At 46.8% G+C, this 23,246-nt stretch overlaps 1 protein-coding gene across 2 annotated transcripts in view; it reads left to right on the plus strand.

Moving 5' to 3' along the window:
* Positions 1–2,673: 2,673 nt before the first annotated feature.
* ULK1 (unc-51 like autophagy activating kinase 1) overlaps positions 2,674–23,246 on the plus strand; it is a gene marked incomplete at its 5' end in the record, with an annotated part of 80,857 nt that continues 60,284 nt past the window's right edge. Inside the window, 6 exons of one of the 2 annotated variants that reach the window (XM_082007582.1) lie at positions 2,712–2,765; positions 2,929–3,129; positions 4,002–4,094; positions 4,184–4,225; positions 19,149–19,181; positions 19,942–19,978. In XM_082007582.1, coding sequence (XP_081863708.1) covers positions 2,712–2,765; positions 2,929–3,129; positions 4,002–4,094; positions 4,184–4,225; positions 19,149–19,181; positions 19,942–19,978 — 460 coding nt within the window. Of the gene's footprint in view, positions 3,130–4,001; positions 4,095–4,183; positions 4,226–19,148; positions 19,182–19,941; positions 19,979–23,246 lie in introns of both variants that reach the window. The other variant, XM_082007583.1, reaches the window with a different exon arrangement.

Genomic DNA, 23,246 nt, shown 5'->3' on the forward strand with positions numbered 1-23,246 from the left:
TTGCTACAAATGTTAAACTGTCAGTTCAAAGAAAGTGTCGTGCCTCATGTGTACACATGGCATCCGGCACAACTTGGTCCTCATCCTTGTAGACCTCTGAGTACCTTCACAATTCTTATGCTACTTTGAAGTTCCACTTATTCACTGGAAAGCTACTCAGTCAGTCTGCTTAAAAACAAACCCAGTTTGCTTAGGAAAAAAAAAATGTCAATAGAGAGGAGTCTGACTTTGCCACCCTGCTCTGTATGTAGCTGCACGCAGAAAGCTGCCTTAGAGCCCACGTTTAATCAAAACCGATTTAAGTAAGTTAAACATTTTTTTCACAACCATCAGCACGTGAAGGAACAAATAAGCACACGCAGTACAGAACAAAGAACATTCATCGCTGTGATATTTTGGCCTCTAATTGAACAGCATTCATATCAACTTCCTCCTTCGCCCAGCGCTGGGACTGCATGTCTTTGCTGCGCTAGGAAAGCAAAGGCAGAAACACCTGCGGTCGCTCGAGATTTTACCACAGCTCTTGCAAGCGTACACTTGCTAACCATGGTGCCCTGGCTATTTCCAGTGGAGGGGGATACAAGATTTTGCCTGCCTAGAAATCACCTAAGATGTTTCAGAACATTTTCTTCACTTCCTGCCTTAAACTTTTGCAACTGTTATGTTCTGCATTAGAGACAGCGGCTTTTAGCAACTGGTAAAATAAATTCATGTGTCTGTCATTTGCCAAGAAGCTTGACTTTTTTGCAAGTTTGATAATGTTTGCCATTTTTACTGGTTTTTGTGTTAATTTTTGAATTAACTCCTTGTGACCAGTGACAAAAGCCTGAAATTGTAGACCTCGTGGATGGCACAGGCCTAGAAGTGAGAATGAAAACAAATAGCTAAGTATATTGTATTTTTTTAAAAGGTATTTTTTTAATTCATTTGTGCTGAAATCACAAAGGTGCTCTAGTCTTGTTTTGGTTTGAAGGCCACTTCAACAGATGCTGTTATCAAATTCCCATTGAAATTTCCATTGAATTCCCTTATCACTTTTACAGTTCCCACTAAGCACCAAAGAACTGCTGGAATTTGAGATGCAAATTACCACCAGTCAGGCACTGCTACTTTTATACCGACGTTTGGTATGCGCTGTCATTTTTCCACAAAAATTTTAAGCGCAGGGTGGTACCTGAACGCAAGCTATCTAGCAGCCAAGGGCAACAGACCACAGGTCAGACGTACCAGTCAGCCACCGCTTTTGCGTCGCAAACAAGGCCTGATGCTGCGAGGTGCTGCTTGTTCCTAATTTTTGCTGAAAACGGCGATGACTGCAGATGCTCAGCGTCACAACACTGAGCGCCCTTTGCATCGCCTACCTGTAGAGCCGCCGGCCTGGTAACGCAGCGCGTGTTTGGTATTGCAGTGCTGATGCAGGTCGGCGCGCAGGTCGATACCGCACAGTTGTGGAAAAAGCAAACTTCAGACGGGAACATGTGCGCAGGGGTGCCGCCCGTGAGGCGCGTTGTTGTCTCTGCAGCTGGAATATGATGTTCTGGTTCGGACATTTCGGTACGGATGCAGATGGACTGGAGTGAGTGCACAAGTGGTCTAGAGACCACCATGGCTGGCGGGAGCGGATGTGGGCAGCCTGGAGCTGCGGATGGGTCGAATGTGTGAGAGGTTCCTGCAATGGAGGGAATGACCTGCGGGCCCACACGCACAGGGCACAGCGAGACACTGAGGATGGCCAAAACCGAGTACCAGGCTGGGGCTGGGAAAGGTTTCTCATCGCAACGGTGACTTCATGTAGGGTGTCTAGACAGGTCTCTCAGAGGAGTGCTCGATGGAGGTGCCCTCGATCGCTGCTGGGTGCATGCTGGAGGCTTCGTTGCTCCCCTCAGAGCCGGGGCCCCCCAGCACTGAAGCGTGTGGGGAAGGGCCAGAGCGTGAGGACGAGATGGGCCATCCTGTGGGAGAAGAAGGGGTGCTGTGGGTGGGGGGACCAGGCCCACATGTGCCCCCCAGGTCCCACCGAGGCCTCATCACCGATCCAGTGGTGACTTTTGAAAATTCACCCAGACCTATTTATTTACTTGTTGGAATAACTTCTCAAGGGCTCGAGGCGGGGGGGTGGCAGGAGCCGGCACGAGCCCTCCCGCTCCCCGCCGCAGGAGCGGCGGCCGGCAGTGCGGAGGGGCACGAGGTACCGTTCCGCGCCGCTGACTCAGGGCCGCCCGAGGGCGGCGCCTTTAAATGTGTCGGGCTCGGCCCCCTCCGCCTCAGGTGGCCGCCGTGCCTGCCTCCCCCACTGCCGCGCACCGCGCTTGCGCCGCGGCCGGCCGTCTCTCGCCTTTCCGCTCGTCCGCGCCGCGCTCCGCAGAGCTTGGCCTGGGCCTGGGCCTGAGCGGGTGGCGAGGCCGGGCGGGCGGCGGGAGCCTCGGGGTAGCCCCGGCCCCGCTGTGTACAAACGGTCGGGGGGCGCAGGCGGCCCTTAAGGTGGACTCGCAGTTAAGGTGGACCGCTCCCGTAAGGTGGACCGGGCGTTAAGGTGGCTCGCGCTTAAGGTGGACTCTCCGCGAAGCCGCGCCTGTGAGGCGGGGAGGGCCGGGGCTCGGCATGGGGAGCCCCGCCTGAAGCCGCCGCCGGAGGAGCCGCGCCGGTCTGTCCTGAGGAAGAGATGGGGAAGGCCCGCTGCTGAGGAGCCAACTTCTCCCCGGCCTCTAACAATGACCAGCTCGCGGCCGCTCTGCAGGAAGAGGCAGCCCATGGACGAGGGCGAGGTGGGGGAGCGGAGCCCGGCGCTGAGCTGCCGAGGGGCTGACAGGAGAGAGGCTCCCCCCGCCAGCGGGTCTCCGGCTCCTGACTGCTCTTGGGGGGGCGGTGTGTGGGGTGGGGGGTGCTCCGTTGTGTTTGGATTGGGAGAGGTTTGAATTTTCTTTAAAGGGAGCTCCTTCATCACCGCCATCCTCCTCCTCCTCCTCATCCCTTTGCAGCTCTGAAGCCGTCCCGGCCGCAGTCTCCCCGCCGGCTCCGGGGACCCCCCGGCGCAGCGCCATGGAGACGGTGGGAAAGTTTGAATTCAGCAGGAAGGACCTGATCGGGCACGGAGCCTTCGCCGTCGTCTTCAAAGGCAGGCACAAAGAGGTGAATAATCTCTTCTTTTTCTTTTTTCCTGCCCTTTTTTTTTAAATTTATTTTTCGGTCTGGGCCCAGCTGGGCACCGTGTCCCGGTCGCCCTGTCCCCGCTGGGCTGCGGCGGCTATTCTTAGCCTGGGCATCAGCCCCGGGCTCTGGGGCAGCGCTGGTGATGGTAGACGTGTTTATTATTATCTGTTATCCTTCTCTCCGGAGCTCCTTCGGGGGGCTGGCGTGTGCCCCGGCGGGGCCCGGGCAGGTGGCTTCACCTTGGGGCTGGCCGGAGCGGGGCGGGGGGCCGGCAGCGCTGCCGAGGCCTCCGCAGAGGTGGCCTGCTCGCCAGAACTGGCCCTTACCTGGAAAACAAGGAAGAAATAAAAAAAAAAGCGCGCCCCCCCCCCCCCCCCCGGTCTATGAACTGTGCAGAAGGCTCTTGCTTTCGGGTTGTTGGGGGGTTTTTTTGTGTCTGTGAAATTTTGTCCTTCTCCACTTAATTTTTCCAAGAGGAGGGGAAATCACTCACTGGTAAATACAAGGAAACCAATCCGGTAGTGGATTTGCCATCATTAGGGCTTGGGATAAGCCTTGGCTCCCACAGTGTGTTTATTTCTAGTGATTAAATAAGAGGATAATCATTGTATAAAGTAGTAACAAAAACCCGAACCTTGGGCTTTTCTCCTTGGGCTGACAAGCATAATTTGGGAAAGGGCAAGTCTGAACAAGTGAGGGATAGGCATTAGGATATAAAGTGAGAGGCCTTTACCGGTGCTGCAAGACACTTCTTTCAGTAGTAGTTGTAATCTGTTAAAAGGCTGCTTATCCTAATGTAAATTAATGTTGAAATTTACATTTATTACTGAATTACATATGCACTCTTTCAGAAACCTGAGTTGGAAGTAGCTGTGAAATGCATTAACAAGAAGAACCTTGCAAAATCTCAAACTCTGCTGGGCAAGGAAATAAAAATACTTAAGGTAAAAGTAGACTGACTTGTTTTCTTCAGTCTTTGTTTTCTATGTCTTTTGTTGCTCCTAGCTTATGGTCTTTGTTTTATTTTTTCTAGGAATTGAAACATGAAAACATCGTTGCCTTGTATGACTTCCAGGTAAATACATTCAATTATGGCAAAGCATTCTGGATTTGGGAGAGATTGAATGGTGGTGTTTGAATTTCAGTTTTTAACAGTTGTTTCTAATCAAACATCTGTATTCTGGGGTAGGGAAAAAAGGTCTTCTGGTAAGTTTGGGAGAGAGAAACAAACATGACTGAGCAGATCATGTGTTAATTGTTGTCTGGACCACAGAACTCTTACGCAGGTCAGAGTTGAGGTGGGACCTCCTGCTCTCAGGATGTTAAGCAGTGAAATACAGTGTGTGGTGAATATGTCTGTGCTGGAAGCTTATAAGTTCTCAAAATGTTAGAAATAAAATTGCAGTTGTTATTCTTGGCATGCCTACCTTTTATTTTCTTTCTCTAAGAAAGTTTCTGTTTCCTAAGCAGTGTAAAAATAGTGTGAGCATGACTTTGTAGCATATGATTGTCTTCAGTTCCAGAGGATTTTCATTTGCATTTTTCTGCTGTCCTTATGGCAATCACTAAGTGTTAAAAATTGCAGCAGACATTTTTAGATTATTGTGGTTTCCCACAGTTGCTTTTTCCTTCAAAGTCAGCTCTGAAGATCTAATCTAAGGGGCTAAAACTGATCTGCTCCGAAACCAAAGTTATCCAAAGACTTTTTTTTCTCCTTGACTTTTTAGTTAAAAAAAAAATCCTGCTGGGTCATGGGGCAAGTTTTCTCTGACATTTGTGATGCTTTTCGGGGAGGGGGAACCAAACCAAAACCACCACAGGATCTAAAAGCATAAAATGGAACCCTTCCGGTCCTGGGCGGAGGGGCCGGCGTGCGGCGCGTCCGTCCAGCCCGTGCCACCAAAGGCTGGATGTCTGCGAGCGATGGCTTCGTGGCCGCTGGCTCCGCCGGACCCCCCGGCTGGCCCTGGGGTGGCTTATCTGGAGCTGCCTGCCCTGTCCCTGCTATCACGCGTCCCGCAGGCCCCGTGTTTGTTGACATTCCTCCTCCTCCCGTGGATTGGCTCGGGTGGCCTGCACGTCACCCCGGGCAGGAGTGCCAGCCGGTCGGCACAGCCTATTTGCAATGTCTTCTGGGCGCTGTAGTCTGCCCGCGTCACCCCGGCCCCGGGGCTGTGTCACCCGCCGTGTACCCCTCTGCCGGGGCGGGGGGGTGTGGTGAGGTGCTGCGGGGGGTCAGGTCCTCGGAAAGCGTTTAATGCCTGGTGGTGTTTTGGCGAGAGGCGGACACGGCGGATTTCGGGCCGCTCTGGGAGGGAGGCAGGCAGGCAGGGCTGCTGGGAACGGGATTGCTTCTTGGAAGTATCCTCTGGGTAAGAGACCAGCTGTGCGTTGCTCCTGAACCACCCTTTAGAGCTGGTCTTGCGGAGCAGTGACTGCCTTTGGCCTGATCTGTGCTGCAGAGTAGTGCAGAGAGCTGGGGAGGTTTCCTCGGGGCCACTTGGGACGTTAGATCGCGTGTGTTTTCATCCTCCTCTGTACCTTCTGAGTTTACTTAATAATAACTTCTCAGCTGAGGGAGCGAGTGGCTGGTCCTGCTATTCCCCTATAGTTTGCATTTGTATGAAGCATTATGCTCTTGGATTTGCTTATTGCAGATCTTTCAAAACCTTTGTTCATGTTCTGTTCCTCACCCTGCTTCAAATAACTGCTGGGTAGGAAGCAGCTGAAAGACATTTCCTGCAAAAGGAGTGATTTCATCACTCTTACGACTGCAGCAATGCATTTTTCTCCTTATGTGATGGCAAATGAGCTTTAGTTAAATTCTGCATATAGCAATGTAGCCTGGTGAGAGATTAGCAAGAAGCTGCGTAAGATACCCCAAAACAGGAACTTGAGAGTGGTCCTGGGCTCAAGGCATGCCCAGGTATGTGTTTAGTTACCAGCTTTGTCAGAGAGTCCTTGTATGACCTGGGTAATTCGATTTCTTAAGCAAAATGAGATGACTTAGGTGGCATTGGGGCATTAGAGTGCTACCAGAGTGTGGAGTCTCCTCTGATGTAAGGTGGTTGCTCATCGGACACAGCCTGATGTGGTCCACCCGCCTCGGTTGTGTGTGCAATGTGTCCGAGTGTTTGGCCTTGCTCTGTGTCTGCTTAGGAGTTGTATGACAGTAAATTATTTGCAAAGGTAAAAGTACAGTTCTGTGGAAGGCTGGCTGCTGCCCATCTTTCCTTACTTTGTGGAGAAGGCTATTCATTACTCACCTTGTTCCTCTGATACAAGATCGGCTGCTTCATTCATAGCTGCACATATATTTACCCTCGAAAATGTCATAGTTGCAGTTAATTGAGCTCTTTTAGGCTTTCTAAAACTGAAGAGGCTTATTCTTGTAAAAGGAAAAAATATTTCCTGTGAATCTTAATGTTGCTCTGTAGCTTTGCCTATGGTTGCATTTCATGTTGTCCCTTCCTCTGCACCTCCTGTCAGCAGTGACTTAACTTTTACTCGCGTGTTCCTTACACACAAGGAAATGGTTGCCAAAACCACAGTGGCTGTAAGCAAGTGATTACACCCAATGATGCTTTCGTTTGCATTTTCCTGGTTAAAAGCTAATGCTAACCAGGCCTCATGCAACTCAAGATTTTTGATGTAATGCCAGATTTGCCCGATAGACACTTGCAGTGCTCATATTTAATACTGACAGCAGCTCTCACCCTGGCCCACTTATTTTATCCTTCAAATCCATGAGAATTGCTGTGTTCCTCCTTGTTTAATAGATCTTTGTGATATTGGTTCATAAATAATGGCAAAATAAGAAGCTTCCTAGGAATAAATGATACTAGTCAATGTTTAATGCATGAAAGTGCAGTCTATGGACTTTTAATAGATCCCTTCACTGGAATCCTAAGAGCAGCATCATTACATGAAAATGGCTCACAAAATGAAATATGCATATTCCCATTATTATGTGCTCACGTATTAATGAGAGGTGCTGTGAATAGTGTAGGAGCCTAATGCGAGAACCCCTGCTCAAAAAGATGATGTATTGTATTGCGTTTCTAAAAGTGCTGTCTATTTTGTGTCTGTATGGAGTTGTGCAAACCTTTCCCAGGGACAGGAGATCTTTGGCATAAAGTAAAAACTGTATTCCTCCATATGTGGAGTGCATTAGTTGCTACTGAGTAATTCCCGATTGCTCAGCTGGCTTGCAGGGGGGTGGGAGTTGGAGTCTCCAGACTGCAGCAGTAGAGAGGAGTGGAGCAGTCTAGAGGGACATCTGGATACCAGAAATCTTTTTACTCTGTTTGAAGACTGCCAAATGAGCTCTTGTTCCTTAAGGTGGAAATTAGTGACAACAAGGATACAAATGATGGTTTCTGCCGGATGAGGTCTTGGTCTGGAAATGAGGTTTCTTAGAAAACGGATTTCCAAAACTCTGAGGATCAGCCCGACTCATCACACATACTGACACTGACAGCTTAGCAGCATGTGGTCTGGTGTATGGGACTTGCTTTGGTTTCTTCTGTGGCTGGGGGCAGTGAATCTGAAGCTGTGATCAGAGATCACTTGAATAGCTAAGGGGATTCAATGGTAGGAAGGTAATTCTTGAACTTGAGATCCTAGGAGCACTGTGTGTGAGACGACTTCTTCCAGCACTAGTAAGAAGCAGGTTCTTGTGTGTAACTAAGATCTTTGGGGCAGTGGGAGGTTCTGGGTATGTTTTCTTCCCTGTGCTGTGTGTGCCAGCTGCCCCAGGAAGATTCCATTGAATACATTTCAGCTGAAGATCTCGCTTGTGGCTGTGTTAGTGCTGGCGCAGAAAATCTGCTGTTCCTGGACATAAATCATGCTTTGGATATTAGAAACCATTTTCCTGCATGAAATAGGAAGAAGGATTATTTTACCGGCACATTTTCCCTAGTTGTGTGCTGTGATCTGAGTTTGCTGCTTAAAGCAGCCTAGCAATGACTCTGCCTGTGTGGGTATCGGGTGGTTTTTGTGTTTCTCATTTTTGCACGGGTGGGATGGACTGGTTGTAGAAACCTAACTGCTAACATCGTGCAGGGCACTGTGCTGCTGAGTTTCTGGTTCAGCCTAGGTTACCTGAGGGTCTGCTTTCTATAACTTTTGTGTCAGGTTGGCTTATTGTACTCATCAGCTCGGGATGAGCTGAGAGTAATGCTTAACTTGCTTGTGCAGTACAGACTCAACAAAAATATTTCTGCTGGGATGACTACCACCAGGAGCTCCTGGAGACAAAGGACACAGTCCTGGCAGTGCAGTTTTTCTTGTACATATGGATTAAGGCATGGGTGGCAGAACAAACACTTCTCATCTTAATAATCAGTCACTCTGGGCTGCTCTTGAGAGCAGAGTAATAACAGGCTTGTTCTATTGTTGCTGTGTAGATAGCCTTTGTGATCAATAGGATGATGGCTGTTGGGCTGTGATGTTCTCTTGTGCTGTCTGCACCGTCATTCTCTTCTGACACGGAGCCTCTAGCTGCTAGTCCACATCTTGCCTACATGCCCCCCGCTGTCCTCTGGGACCTCTGGAGCTCCGTGTATGGCAGTGTCCTTTGGTGTGCCCTCCAGCACCGCTTGCTTCTGCTGCAGCACTTTGCTGATGAGTGTGATGTCGGGTGAGTCGGTGTTGCTGCAGTGTCACCTCCTTGCCTCGCCACCCCTCGTTGCCACCTAACGCAGGATCTTCTGTTCCTTGGGCACTGCTGTTCGGGTGCCCCGTCTCGGGAGACAGGGCTCCACCGTGACACTTGGAATGACTAAGGAGGCACTCTGTGTCTGTGAGATCACACTCCTGAGGTCAGGCTGCCTGCCTGGTTAAATCCTGTTTTAATTCCATCCCTGAGTGAAGCTGGCAAGTTGCCTGATGAGTGGGTGTAAAGTGCAGGCTTCTCTGAAGTGCCAAGCAATCCTCTTTCTGTTCGCGCTGTGGACAAGAATGGGGTGTCTGCTATCCTGCTCTGTCAGCATCCTCGCATCTGTCGAAGGGAATCACTCTGTTGCTGAAGATTGGATCTATTTTAATTTAGAGCTGGAGGGGGGAAAAGGATGGAAAGTCCAACCGCCCTCTGCCAGTAGTTTTGTAGGATGAGGCTTGAGTGTTTAGTGGACCAAAATGGCTCTGTTTATGGAGACTAGAGAATTGTATAGTCTTGGACTTTTGTTTTATGTTGGCTTCACTACCTGGGTACCCCAGTGTGCAGGTCACAGAAGCATGTAGCAAATGTTGACCACTAAATATAGACCTGAGAGGAGTCATGGGCTTTTTTTAGAGGGAGTGGTTTTATTGCATTTCTGAAATTATGATCACTGTTTTACTCATCCTGTGTGTAAAGCGTATACCTGTGTTCCTCTCACATGATTAAGATGTCATGGAAGAGCCGACGACGTGGAAGTTAATAGCCTCCAAAGCTCCTGTGGAAGGTAGCATTACTCAGACTATAATGACAGATTAAGGAATGTTTCCCAGGAGTAATTGGAAACTGGTAGGCTGTTGTGTTCACAGTTCGACAGCAAACCTCTGGTAACGGCTGAGGTGCTATTCATGCTGCTGCTCTTAAAGCTCCATCAGTGCTTCCATTATAAAAATTTCCACTGTTTAAATCCTTATGATGATTGAATGCATTTGGTTGGAGTAAGCAAAGCAAGGAGGTGGAGATTTGGAAGATGGATGGGAAGAGGTGTCTCCTAATCAGTTGCTGGGTGGGATTGAATTCAGGTGGAGAACCAGTGTTTGAATTTCTTTCCAGTATTTGTAGGTCCAAACCAAAGCCCAGTTAAAAGATTTAATTTTGTGACTGGACTGGACTTGACCTTAAACTGTGAAATTGCAATAAAGCTGTGTGTTGCAAAGGCTCATCTTAATGCTTGAGTATATAGAGAGAATTGAGGATAATCTCTTCACTTTCATGTTTCTTCCTTTTTCTTCTTCCTTCCCTGCACTACCTGCCTTCCCACCTGTTGATAACAACTAAAAAGCTTGCACAACAGGCAGACTAGCAAACAACAAATGTAGGGTTGGTGCTGGTGGCAGGAGTCTGAGCTGGATGGCTCTGGTTTGCTTTGGGGAAGTTCCCAGAGAATCTCTGCTCATCTGCAGTGGATGTGTGTCTTCCATGAGGCAGACCACCTTCACCACACAGTGAGATACAGTCAGAAGTGAGAAGCTAAGCACAGGGGTGGTCAGCAAAGGTCTTTGATTTGCAAAGTCAAGGAGAGCAGGTTTTTGGTTTGGTTTTGCTTTCAAAACGAGTAGTACTTTTTTGCTTGTTTTTGTTTTGTTTGTGGGTTGGGTTTTTTTTTTTTGCTGTTATTCATGTTCATGTAGCAGTAGTAAATGGCAAGCTTGATGGAAAGTGAATATGAGTGATGTGGTCTTCCAAGGCAAAGTTTCTTAGGTATAGACCTAAACATACTGTGCTGAAGAGGAGCTGTCTTTAATTGTCTTTAGATGTTATGGTTCCTCTCTGAGAAATGTATTAATAAAAGCCCATAGCAGAATCCAGGGAAGAGCCCTGCTAACAGATAGCTTTAGAGCCTCTTTTGTGCTTAGTGTGTAGCAAGAGATGCTTTAACTGTGTGTTGTCTCCTGCTTTGACATGTAGGTCTTAAGTACCACCATAAACATAAAGATGCTTTCAGAATGCAAAGTGGGGATCTCAAAGCTGCATTCGTTTAATAAGCAAGGTTGTTTCAAGGGGGACTGATAGAAATGAATGAAATTTTGCATCACTGGTTGCTTAGGGCAGTAATGTTCTGTCTGGCTGCAGGAGCACCTGGCTTGTCTCCTAGCATCAGAATAACAGGAGGAATTAGGTCAGCTGCGCTGGTGTACTAGAGATCAACCAGACAGTGTGGTTCAGGTAGGGGTAATGAAAGATGTAGAATTTTAAGTCGTTAGAGATCCTATTTAGTGAAGTGTCTCCTATCTCCAGGAAGGGAAAGCCTCCCAGCCGGCTCGGTACGTGCTGGTGGCCTCGAGCGCAAGAGCTGCTGGCGCGATGGGAACCCCCACGAATCGCAGCGAAGGGCGAGGTGGTGTCAGGCAGGGCCGGGACGCGGCCGCGCCGGGCTGCGGGATGGGTTTGGAGCATGCCGGTTGCGTGTTGCCTAGGCACGTGTGCTGCTTAACGTCAACATGCACACAACTGCGCAACTTTCTCTTTGCAGGATTTTTCATTTGTGTTTGGTTTGGGGTTTTTTTTTGGTCTAGTTGGCAATTGTAGCCAGCCTGTTAAATATGTTAAAACATATTCAGTTCTCTTCTTTTTTTTTTTTAAACACTGCAGATTCAAGCCCATGTTACTCTGGCTTCTGGTAATTGGATTTTTTCCCCCCTCTTAAATTAAGGCAGTTTTTATTTGAAAACCTATGCTTTTTTTTCTTTAAACTCCTTGTTATAGTACCTTTTGTGTTGTGGCAGTGTGTGTTTGTTTTCTTAAATCTGGTAAATGAAGTATGAAATAAGTGGAAGTAGAAGAGAAGACTTGCAAAGGCCAGTCAGTCATGCAGCTGCTGTAGAAAACCCAGTGGGGGTTGTTGACTCTAATTTCCAGACTTGCATTAAAAAAAAAAAATCTCCTGCAGGATATCAGATGGTGTTTGGGATATGCTGTTAAAGAAACAAGCGGTTCCCAACTTTATGAGTAGAACTACATTAATTGGTTCTAAAATCAAACTTCCCGACTGAGTGGCTTTGCTTGTATTTGAACATATCTCAGTAAGTGTCTCAGTGTGTGAGTGATTAAAACAGAAACGCTCGCTCTTGTAGCCTGCCTTATTGTCTGCCTCGACCCACAGCACTCCCCCCACTACTCCAGCGCCTTTGGGTAGGCTCATAAAAGGCAACCTGATGGTATGCAAGGATTTCATTCCAGTACATGTGACTGAGCTTAAGGTAATGGGGAATTCAACCTTAAATGTTCACTTTATAATATGACTGTGATACAGAAAGGAGATGAGGAATAAATATAGAAAAGCAAATTGGATCTTCAATATTTTATTGCTGCTTTTAGAATTCTGAAGTCTCTTCTCTTGATAGCATTAACATAACGCATTGCCATTTGCAAAAGGAGGTTGCTTTTGTTTAAGAAGCTTCTAGGTCTTATTCTTTCTGTTGGGAAAGGGGTGACTACTTCTTTCCACTCCATGTCATAAAGTCCAAACTCTGCAGGATTCTGCTGCTTTTTTCCTCCGCAGTCTCTTATCCTCGCAGGGCTGCTGCACACAGACGTGACCTGCGCTGCCTGTGCTCAGGCAGTAATGCCTCCCTAAGAGCTGGCCAGCTGGGGCACAGACTGGTGTAGGTGACCCAGCGTTGCTCCCAGACAAACGTGATTGCAGTGTCCCAGCAGCAAGAGTCTTCAATTTGCTCTGATGCATGTTTTTGGTCCTGCCTTGAAGCTCTGTAACTTGTGGAACTTGCCACTTGTCTGTATACTCTTATGACATTAATCCTCTATTTTGGTTTCTGTGGTTAGGCTCGGATGCAGCTCTCAGCTTTGACTTGCTGCAGTGTGTCGCTCTGCAGAGGCCCCGTCTGCCTCTGAAGGAGAGTCATATTTTCCTGTTCGAGCTCCCTGCGAGCGCTGTAGCCATCAGTCATCCAGCAAGCGTGTTGAATCTCGGGGCGTTGTGAACTCGTGTGAAGCCGACAGCAGACTGCCCAGTCAGCGGGCTGTGGCAGCTCCTGCAGCCTGGAGGTGGAGAGGGCAAGAGAGCTGGGGCTGGTTTGAAGGAAGCTGCAGAAAGCTCGTATCCAATGGTGAAGTTTCTTCAGGTCACTTGAAGATTGAGCTGTCTTACCAGCCATGCTACCGTTTGTCTGTGGTGGTATTAGCTGCCTGGTAAACAGTAGCTCCACGGACGTGATGTTGTCTTGTTTTTTTAATGTCATGCAGTCAGACTATAGGACTGTTGCCAGGGGGATGGGAAGTACTTTCCCTCCCTTCCTGAAGCCTGTGTAGAACCAGAGGATAGCTTTCCTGCTGTTTTTAATCTGCCCTGAAGTACGACCTCTCCTGAAACAACTGGTCTGTTTTATATGCAGGAAATACTGTAGTCCCTGGAATGGGGTAACGCGGGCCCTTGGCATCGTTGTTCTTCTGGTCCTACAGAAATCTACCCGCTGCAAGCTGGCCATAAACCACTTCTATGCTGCAGGGCCTCCTTTCTGCTTGCCCTGGGCCTCTGTTGGCACTCCACATCTTGGAGCAAGCTGACAGGTCTGTAGGAAGCAGAATGCAGTCAAGAGCCAATGCAGAAGTCTGAGGATGTCTCTGGTTCTTGCTGCTTATTCCTTGGGATCTACATGAAGAAATTAGGAGCCCTCATTCTTTTGGGAAGTCAAAGATCTGCTGACTGTGATAATGCTTTCCAGTCAGTAGCAGTAGGTCTTATTGCTGGACCTGGATGTGCCAAAATGGGCAAAGACATTGAGCAGATTGTTGGATAATACTTGTTGCTTGTATACAATCTCCTGGACTGTGCTTATGTGTGACAGCTACCGCAGCCCAAGATTTATCACCTCCAGGGTAGCCCATATGCAAGAGGAAAGTGGCTGGTGGTTTCTTATAATGTGCTAACTTTTGGTGCAGGACCTTGCTGCCTGCACAACTTGAATCCCAAAAGTCTGTCCTAAAATGTGCTTTTGTCTGGCTGTGAATTTGTGTCTGGGTTTGGGAAACATTTTGTGGTATTGTGTGTCTGTGCAGAGAGGAGATTATACTGCAGTGAATGAGTACGTTCCTTTTCTTTCCTCCTTTTCTTCCATTATCTGAGTTAATTGTTGTCTCTTGAATTGTAAACCTACTTGAAATGTTCCTGAATTCCTTATTGGTAAGGTTCAGAAGGAGTGAAGAGAGTGACCAGGGACAGAAAAGCACAATAGGCATGTGGCTATCTTCCAGCTATTTGCGTTAGGTCTTTTTTCCAAAGGGTGAGCATTGGTAGGTGTTCCCACAGTTGAGATTGATGTTAAGTATTTGTCTTTTATCTTGCTTCCGTTCAAATAGTTGCATGAAGAGGTAATCCTTGCATAGTGTGATGGTTTTCCTTTCCCTACTTAAAGGTTAGCTTGGCCAGGCTGTGAGACAGGGTGAAATAATACCAAGAGATTTTACTGTTTGGAAAGTTTCTTCTCTCTCTTGAGAATGGTGGGTTCTGTTTACCCAGCCCAGCCGGCTTGGGAGCCCCTGCCTTAGCTAGAGGCTTTCCAGGTGCTGTTGGCCTAGGAGTTGGCTTCTGTAAAGCAAAATTGTTTTTGTTACAGCCAAAATTGTTCTTGACTCCAGTGTCGGAAGAGCAATGATTAGAGACTGTGTAGGCCCAAAGGGCACTGGCTCCGTGAGATCCTACTGGCCAAACAGGAGGATGCGGTGTGCGGTGGTTCTGCCGCAGTGAGCGGGGGAAGTAGCATTTAACGAAAAAAGAGTGGAAAAGCTTAGCTTTCAGCTGGTGTTGAGTTGACCCTCCGCTGTCAGACCCTCAGTTTTATTTTATGCTTCTGTTGTGTTGGTACAATTGATGACTCCTAGCCCCATTTATAGAGATCTGTGTGTGGCAATTACCTTTGCCTGGCAGCTGCTCTGGGTGCTGTTTGAGAGGCAGGGTTGAGCAGCACATGGTAGATATCTTCTGAGAAGTACAAAACGGGAACCCTTGCCATCAAAGGGAGGCCAACCAACAGGCGGTGGTACGCTGCTCTTCAGGAGAGTAACAACACCAGTTTTGAGGACTTGCGCCCACATGGCTCCTCTCTTGTAGGCAGTAGGAGCTTTGTCAGCCGCATGGTGCTCAGCACGTGGGTGTAACAATGGAGCTACGTTCATCTCCCAAGTGTTCCCCTGCATCCCCCCAGTCTTCCTAGAAAAGAGGGTTTGTGTGAGGTGGAAGCCATTCTTTGCTGGTTTTACCCCAGTGTCTATTACAACACTGGTGCAACAGAGATTGGTGAGAACACTGCACTGCTGAGAGAGTTTGGGAGCGTTGAGTAATTAAACTTCAACTTTTTCCCCTTCCTAAATGTCTTTCTAATCTTGGTGTCGGGTTAGGTGGTGGGGTAGAGTGCAGAGGAGAATTTCTCTAAGGTAAAGCTTCCTCTCGCGGACTTTTTAAGCTGTGGTAGGAGGATGACTAACTGTGGGTACACCCAGACATTTCCCTTTGGACACACCTAAACACACACTTTCCAAGAAGGGGATCATGCCACCTTCCAGTATGGGTGGAGAGAAAATTTAAAGGGGGACAGGACTGCTGGGTCTTGATGTCCATATTGCTATTCCTTCTAGTGTCCCAGTGAGGAGTTTTAACATAGTACTGTCCTGGGGTGATTTATATTGTACTGCTAAATGAAGTTCCTTCATTTCTTTGTCTTCCACCAGCAGATGTGTGTTATTTGTAGACAGTAGAGGCTGTTGCCTATTTTTACACTCAATTAAATTGTAACTTCATTGCTGGGGCCTCTGCTGCAAGAGCTACGAGTCAGGCAATGATCCAGACTGATTAATTATCAGCTTAATGTCTTTGGCAGAGGTCTTTTGCTGCTGTTGTGGAGCATGGTCAGGGTCCTGCTGCCCTTTGTGATGAGAGGAAAAGTTGTGGCGTTGCCTCTACACTGTTCCCTTCATCGAGCTTGTTTAGTGACAGGATTAGCCTTGGCTGCACGGACTGGCACATGTGAGTAAGAGGTCCAGAGTAAATTATCTGTAGCACTTCTTGGACAAAAGCCTCTGCAAAAATACAACAAACTGTAATATTATTCTGGTTACTGATGTGGAAATGAGTGGGTTGGGCACTTTGTTTCTTTTCAGTGAGACTGGTAGCCTGCAAAATTTGGTTTGCAGTATTTTTCCCTTGTTTTGTTAATGAACAAATCATAGATACTGTGGAAGGATAAAAACGGAAAAGAAGTTGTTTCTGCTGCTGAATCAGCTTGAGAGAAGTCCATCAGCCCATTTGAGAAACCAGATGTCTCTTTAGACAGTTGTATCCATTGTAACCACAGTAAGCTACTGGCTGAAGGCTTTTTTCAAACCAGAGCTTGTTTCTGGGGCCCTTCCTGAAATAAATGTTTCATTTTGGTGTCAAAATTCCTACAAATCTTTTTCTGGTAAGTGGTTCTTGAAATACTGCCGTTGCAAATGTGGAAGTTGTGTCATCCCTGCTGCAGGCGTCTGCGATCTGAAAATACACTTGGTAAATGCTCCTCTGCTGCGGTGGGTGTGCGTGCAGCAGGGTGGAGCGCTTCCCAGGAGCAGGGAGCAGAGGGTGCTCTGGCCAGTGGACGGTTGGGAGAGCCACCTACTACTCTGCTGGAAGCCTTCAGGCATCGCCGCCTTATCTCTTCACCCTGTGTTGGTGGGATGAAACCACCAACCACCAAGGTCACTTTGCTGGGGACATCGAGCAGAGCATCCCCCTCGCCTGTGTAGGTCCTTGTTTAACCCTAGTCACTGTATGCACTGGCTGCCAAAAATCAATTACTTGCTTGATGATGTTCGTTTGCAGAGTCTTTAAATAACGTGCAGTGGGGAAAACAACCAAACCGTACAGCGTATATTAGCTATTGGCTAATAACTTGTTACAAATATCTTTTGGACTTTGTGTAAGCTGAACTTCCTCTTCATTTTCTATATCGGTAATAATATATTAAGCTTCCCTAAACCCTGCTGGCACTATACATATTAATGTGTAGAGTTACTGAGCTGCAGTGATCACAGCATGACAGCGATGAACTAGGTGTGGGCTGCAAAACCACTTCAGACACTTTCTCCACGCCCAGCAGTTGCCCTGTAGTGAGCTGCGTGGCCTGCAGCCCCACCGTCGTTCCTGAGCAGCTGCATCGCACTTCTGGTGTGTCCTTGCATCTTCTGGTCCGTGGCTGGAGGTCCCAGAGAAGCGAAAGGCCTGTGTGTCTTTCATAAACCTTGACATTCCACTGTTCCTGCTAAGGACAGCAGGAGCTGGTGGGCTTTGAATGTTTCTGAAAGTTTTCCCGCAGTGCTTTCACGTGCAAAGCTGGTGACGATGCCTAGGGTTTTCTTCTTGCACTGCTTCCCTGGGCTGGTGCTTTTAACCACAGACTCGTTTCCCACTTCATCTGGAGCATGTGTGAAAGTGGATCACTTAATGTGTGCCGCTTTTAAATGCAGAGATTGGAAAACAAAGCCTGTTTAAAGCAGTACTTGTCATGCAAGCAAATGCAACAAACACCTTCTTGAAGTATCACAGAAAATTGCTTTTTGGACAAACAAGGGGACTTTCAGAAAGCTCACTGGGGTTGGCAGTGAGAGCAGCTGTAAGAGCTGGGGGTGGCCAGCTCTGGGGTATGGTGAACACTCGAACGGGGGGAGCCATGTGAGACGAGGCTGCCGGACTGCTGGTGCCTGGAGCCCCTCTGGGGTGAGGTGGCCTGTGCTGCATTCAGCTGTAGCTTGAGTTTCTCAAATCACAGGTAGCTCAGTTTCCTTCCCTCTTCCCCCCCCGCTTCCTCCAGCCAGTCTTCCAGCAAGCATCTGGAAACTCAGATTTCACGTTGCGAGGTTAGAAGAGGACTGTGAGAGAAATGATGGGAGGTGCTGAAGACTGGAGGCACTGACAAAGGCAGCTGATGTAGTACAGGCTTGGTGGGAGGTAGAGTCTTGTGGGCAGACCAAGACGAAAGGGGCTGAGAGCAGACAGTGGAGACTGCTTGGAAACTAAAAGACCGGTGGGGTGGATGCTGGGGCTTTTTGAAATTGTAGTTGGGTTCAGAAGAGAAATCGGGCAGGCAGGTGTCTGAACAGCCTGTAAGTAGAGGCATGCTGCCCTGGAGCTATGGAAATGGAGTGAAGTCTCCTGCTCTGCTGTTGCTTTTCAGAGCTTCTCGACTCACACAGCTAATTGCTGCCTGCACTTGTCCAGGGCTGGGCCTGGAGTTCAGCAGTGACTTCTAGTGTACAGGCTTTTACACAATAGGTCTGCTGCTGTCTGACTTCTGTTTCAACAAGAGCATTTAGACCCCTTCTGGGTCTACCCAGGGCTGAAACATCTGGCTGTTCTCATGTTTGATCTCTGCTAGTGGTTTGGTGGCTCTGCTAGACAAGTGCCAGGCAGCTGCTGGTGCCACCGCGTGCGCTGTGCAGCCACCAAAGCTCCTGATGTGGCTCCATGGTGCTGTATGTTTGTGGGGCACTTCTCTGCAGTATCTTGTGCTTGTATATACATACATGCACGTAGCTAATACTGCCTTGTGCATGCTTCCTAAGGCCAGGGAGCCAGTGGGGAAGGTCGCCGAAGGCTGGAGGTAAATTTTCAAGATTGGAAGAAGCATCACAGTAGGGCATCTGGTAGCAAATTTAGGAAGACTATCATTTGGCTTGGAGTTGCTGGTGTTGACCCCCATGATAATCAAGAAAGCTTTAGCCACCCGATAACAGCACTCTGTTAATGCACGTGTAGAAATTGGTTGGCTGATGTTGTGTTTTTGACCTGAGATCCTTTCTTTTTGCTCTGAAATTAAAGGTGAACCTCTTGGGCACTTTTCAGCCGTGGGGTTGAATTGCAGGTGCCAAAGATGTGTTGCTCTTATCTCTCTGTTCAGACTTGCGCTGCTCATCTGGGCATAGCTGCTATAAAGGGCCAAGTTAAATGTGGAAATGATTAGGGCTCTAAGATAGTAGTGTGCCAGCATCTGCATTACATGCCACAGTTAATGCTAAAAGCCAGGAAGGAACATGAAGACCCAAGCCACAATACAGGAGATTTGCTTGCTTAAATAGGTGCACACTTAGAAAGGAATAAAATGCTTAAATACCTAGCTCTTTCAAAATAAGCAGTCCTCCAGGGATTAATCTATAATGAAATTCCCTCCCCCCCTTCAGTCTGAATCATATAGAGCATGGTTACCTGTTTAAAAAGAAAAGCAGCAGCTGTAATGCATGTGAAATATTTAAATGCATAAATGTTTTATTTTTCCATTTTCTCTTTCCCCAGGAACTGGCAAATTCTGTCTACTTGGTTATGGAGGTGAGTGTTTTTTTGTTTTTTCTTTTTTTTAAACTTGGTTTAAACAGACCAGCTTGTTACACAGGTAGTGCTTTCTGCTCGCAGTCTCACCTGTGATGCTTTTGCTAATCTAATCTGCAGCTGCATGCCTTTGAGAGCTGGCGCAGTGTGGGTGAAGACAGCAGCCAGGGGGATTTTTTGCAGTGCTGCTGTCAGAAGGTCGCGCTGGCACAGGTTTCATCAGTCGGACGTCTTACCTCAAGGGTCAAATGGGAGTTACTGGGTAGTATCTGCCTGAAAGATACATGGAAAGTACATTTTCTCCACACAGCTTTAATGCAAAGCTTTTGAATGTTTTCTTTTCTCTGCAGTATTCCCTCTGAGGTCTTGTTGACTTTCCTTAATGATATGGAACATGATGGGGGGAATTTCAGTTTTTAGCTGTGGCTTTCCACAACCAGCTTTCTGGTGGTCTCTCCAGTGGTGACCCTTCTGTTTTGGTCTGGTTTTATTTTCTCTCTGATGTGCGTGCACATGGATGTGCGCCTCCACAAAAGCTAGCTAATGCAACATAATGTGTAGGGGAAATAGGACAGAAAAGAAACCTGCTTGGAATGTTAGGGGTGTTTTTTTTTTCCTGCCAACTTCTGAATACATATTTTGACATATGTGTGATTTATTTCTGTTTAAATACCAAGATCAGCCTGCCATCCTAGTGAAGTTTACTGTTTTTAATCTTTGATTTGCCTTGCATTAACTGAGCTTTCTCTTCCGGTTGCAGTACTGTAATGGTGGTGACCTGGCAGACTATCTTCACAGTAAGTAGAACAATATGGAGAATATCCTCTGTATTCAGAAGAAAACACTGCCTGTTTTAGCTCATTAAAGTTGCTGGGGTTTGTGGAAGATAAAGTAAGCAGATGGTATATCTCTTTTTAATTCCTGCAAAATAAACAGAGTATCACTGCTCCTCTTCTAACAGGTTCACTCTTGATAATCATCTGAAAACTGAGAATCTATGACAATAAAAGCTAGTTTTGTAGTCTTTCCTATGTAGGTCAGTGGTGGCTGTTGTCAGTAGTTATGCATTTTAGTTACGATGGCCCTATAGATTAAACAAATTTTAACACTGCTACGGACATGGTTTGTCTTTTTCATAGTCACTGGAAAAAAAAGCTATTTATACTGAAGTCTTGCAGTTCTGTAGGGTTGGATTAAAATAAGATCCCAAAAGTATATTTTACTTTCTTTTAAGTTTTCCCCTAAGGGTATCCCCACACCTAGGACAGAACACATTTCTTACTCCACAGTGAATTGAGGGTCACTGTAGTGTAGCCAGTAGTGTTGTGAGGGTGATGAAAGCTACTAAGTCAGGGTCTTCTGGAGAATATAGCACAGGTATCTGTGATTGTGGTGCTTTGAAGAACCTTTTGGTGAGACTGAACTGTGTCTTTGCCACCAAACCGAATGAACATGCTCTGTATGTTACCCAGCAGTTATCCGGTCAGGTTTCAATCTCCCAAGCTATTTTTCAGTGCAGCCCACTGCAGAGGTATGGGATCCTGGCCTACATGAAAATCACATTGCACATGAGTACCTAAGGGGTAGGAGGATAACATGTTTAACGAGTTGCTTGCTGCAGTCAGACACAGCCCTTATTTTCTGTTGGCTTGACTGTATTTTTTTTCTCTAAAGTAGGTTTCTTGTTGTTTTGCATGTTAACTAGAAGATTGCTAAATGTGAAGAGACATCTTTAATCTCATTTCTTGTGTGGCTCTGGGTCATGGTTAAGCAAAGTTTGTTCATAGTGTTCAAATTAAAAGCTAATCAGTTGGATAATACTTAAGGCTCCTTGTTTGAGGTACATTATGCCTGGAAACGGCAAAATTTGAAGGATTAAAAGCTAAATTTACATTTGCCCTACAGCTAGTGTTGGTATCCCTGGAATGATTATTTGGGGCTTGATGCTAGTATGTCGCATTCTCTTCATACAGGGTAATGAATTACATTTGTGGACTTTAATTTTCAGAAAGGATTTTGTACTTGAAAGAAAATGAAGGAATATTCTGCCTTTCATGTCTTTTGTTTCAAACGTGGGTGAGATGGAATTGACAGGCATTTTTTTTTTTTTAAATTCAGATTTACTGTGCTTTGTCTTAGATAAGTGATGGTATTTTGCATCCATTGGGTATTGCTGTCCTTTAAAAGGAGCATCTGTGGTGGTGGTGGTGGAATGCTGTAATGAATACCAAGTGAAAATGGTTTTGTATTTGATACCTTCTTTTTCTCCCTGAATACAATAGTCAATATTCAGTTTTACCAATGTGTGGGCTTTGAAAGCTAAAGTTTCTAGCTTTCATGAACATGAAATGAACCTTGATGTTAAAGCACTGAGCTGTGCACTCTTGTTGGCAGAGCTGTGTATGTAAACAAGAACACAACTCCTGGCTGAATGATTTATAGAAACATAGGCTTATAGAAGCACTAGTACGAATAGTAAGGTTTTCTATGTGTACATGGTCAGCTTCCCCCCCCCACCCCCCCGCCGCGAAAAAAAGAAAAAAAGGATACTGTGCAGTTAGCTAGGCTATTAATACAGCTCACTCCCTTATTTATCAAATGAAACTACTCAGGAAATCGGTGGCTAGTTTGAGAAAGTGATGATGAATTGTATTTTCCAAATACAATTCAGTTTTGTCCCAGTTCCGTTTGACTGTTGCCTAGGGTAAGGTTTGAGCCATCTTTGCCTGAGTTAATTTTAAAGTTTAAAAGTTACCTTTAGCTCTGTCTACCTATAAAATACGCTGACAACTGTAAAGAGCAGCTGTTGTGACTGAGGCATTGGTGCTTGCTTTTATTTGCACTCAATATCTGCATGCTAGTTGCTGGCAGAGAGGGAAGCCCAGCAGGCACACATTTCCAGAGGGAGCAGTCAGTAAGGGACTGCAGCAAGAAAGGTAGTTACTCCCGTCACTGCAGCAGAGATCGGCATCTTCCAGATCCTAGTGCCTAGATACAAGCATCAGCTTTTGCATCATGTGGCTCTTTCCATTCCACCACATGCTCCTTTGGGGTAACTCCCAGTTTCTGCAGGCACTCGGGCTGCTTTTGACGATAATGATCTTTTCCTGAAAGCTCGTCTTGGAAAGTTCAGATTTCTTCCAGGGTATTTCACTGGTACGCAGGAGGCTCACCTCTATTGAGTGGTTATTGTGCTGCTTCGGTTATTTCGATAATTGTGTGATGGTGTTTAATTGCAACATCTACTTTCCCACTGACTCCTCAGCATTTCTGCTGGTAGCTCCTGTAACACTTATGCAAGCTGTGCATGCAAATCCTCCGTTTCTCATTGAACGAGATGCTTGTAAACTTCCTAATCCATTCTGCCCTCTAATTACAAGCATTAGGCAATATGGTAACTCTGTGTTGAATCCAAAGGCACTCTAATTCTCCTTGTCTTCATAACTGGAAGATGTGCGTATGTGCACGTTTCAATGCAATAAGCATTTCAGCTGGCTTACGCTGTCTGTCAGCCCCATCTCTTTGATACAACCCAAGGTTGTGTGTGTTCTGCTGAGTACAGCTTCTGTGCTGTTGTTCCTTAATGCTATAACGCAACTTTCCTTCTGATAGATCTGTGTGGATGTTGCTTTCATTTAAAGCCCACCACAGGGTACATTTTGAGCTGAGAGTGGCAGATGTCCGCTGTGTGTGGTAGAGCCACGGGAGGTGTTACAGAAGTGACTGTCTTCAGTACAGGGGTAATTGGAAATTGGTGGCCTCAGGTACTCAGGAGGTCAGAGCAGGCTAATGTGTAATTTCTTCTTTAAATTCTGTGGACTGGCACTGACACAGGCTGTTTATAGATAAGTTCATAAGTGCGCATTCATGACCTTTCTTAAAGCTGCTTCTTGGAGAGCACATCCTTGTGAAGAAAACGTGTCAGAGCAGGATATTTCTTGGTTTGACCACAACATGTGCAAGGAGCTGTGATCTTCTAGTTCATCCCAAGTGGTGTGCGGACCCCGTTGGCAAACAAGAGGTGTGAGGCACTGCTATGTAACTCTTCACCTTCTACAGCTATGC

Source organism: Phaethon aethereus (assembly GCF_964289735.1).
Source record: "Phaethon aethereus genome assembly, chromosome: 17".
Classification (NCBI taxonomy): domain Eukaryota; kingdom Metazoa; phylum Chordata; class Aves; order Phaethontiformes; family Phaethontidae; genus Phaethon; species Phaethon aethereus.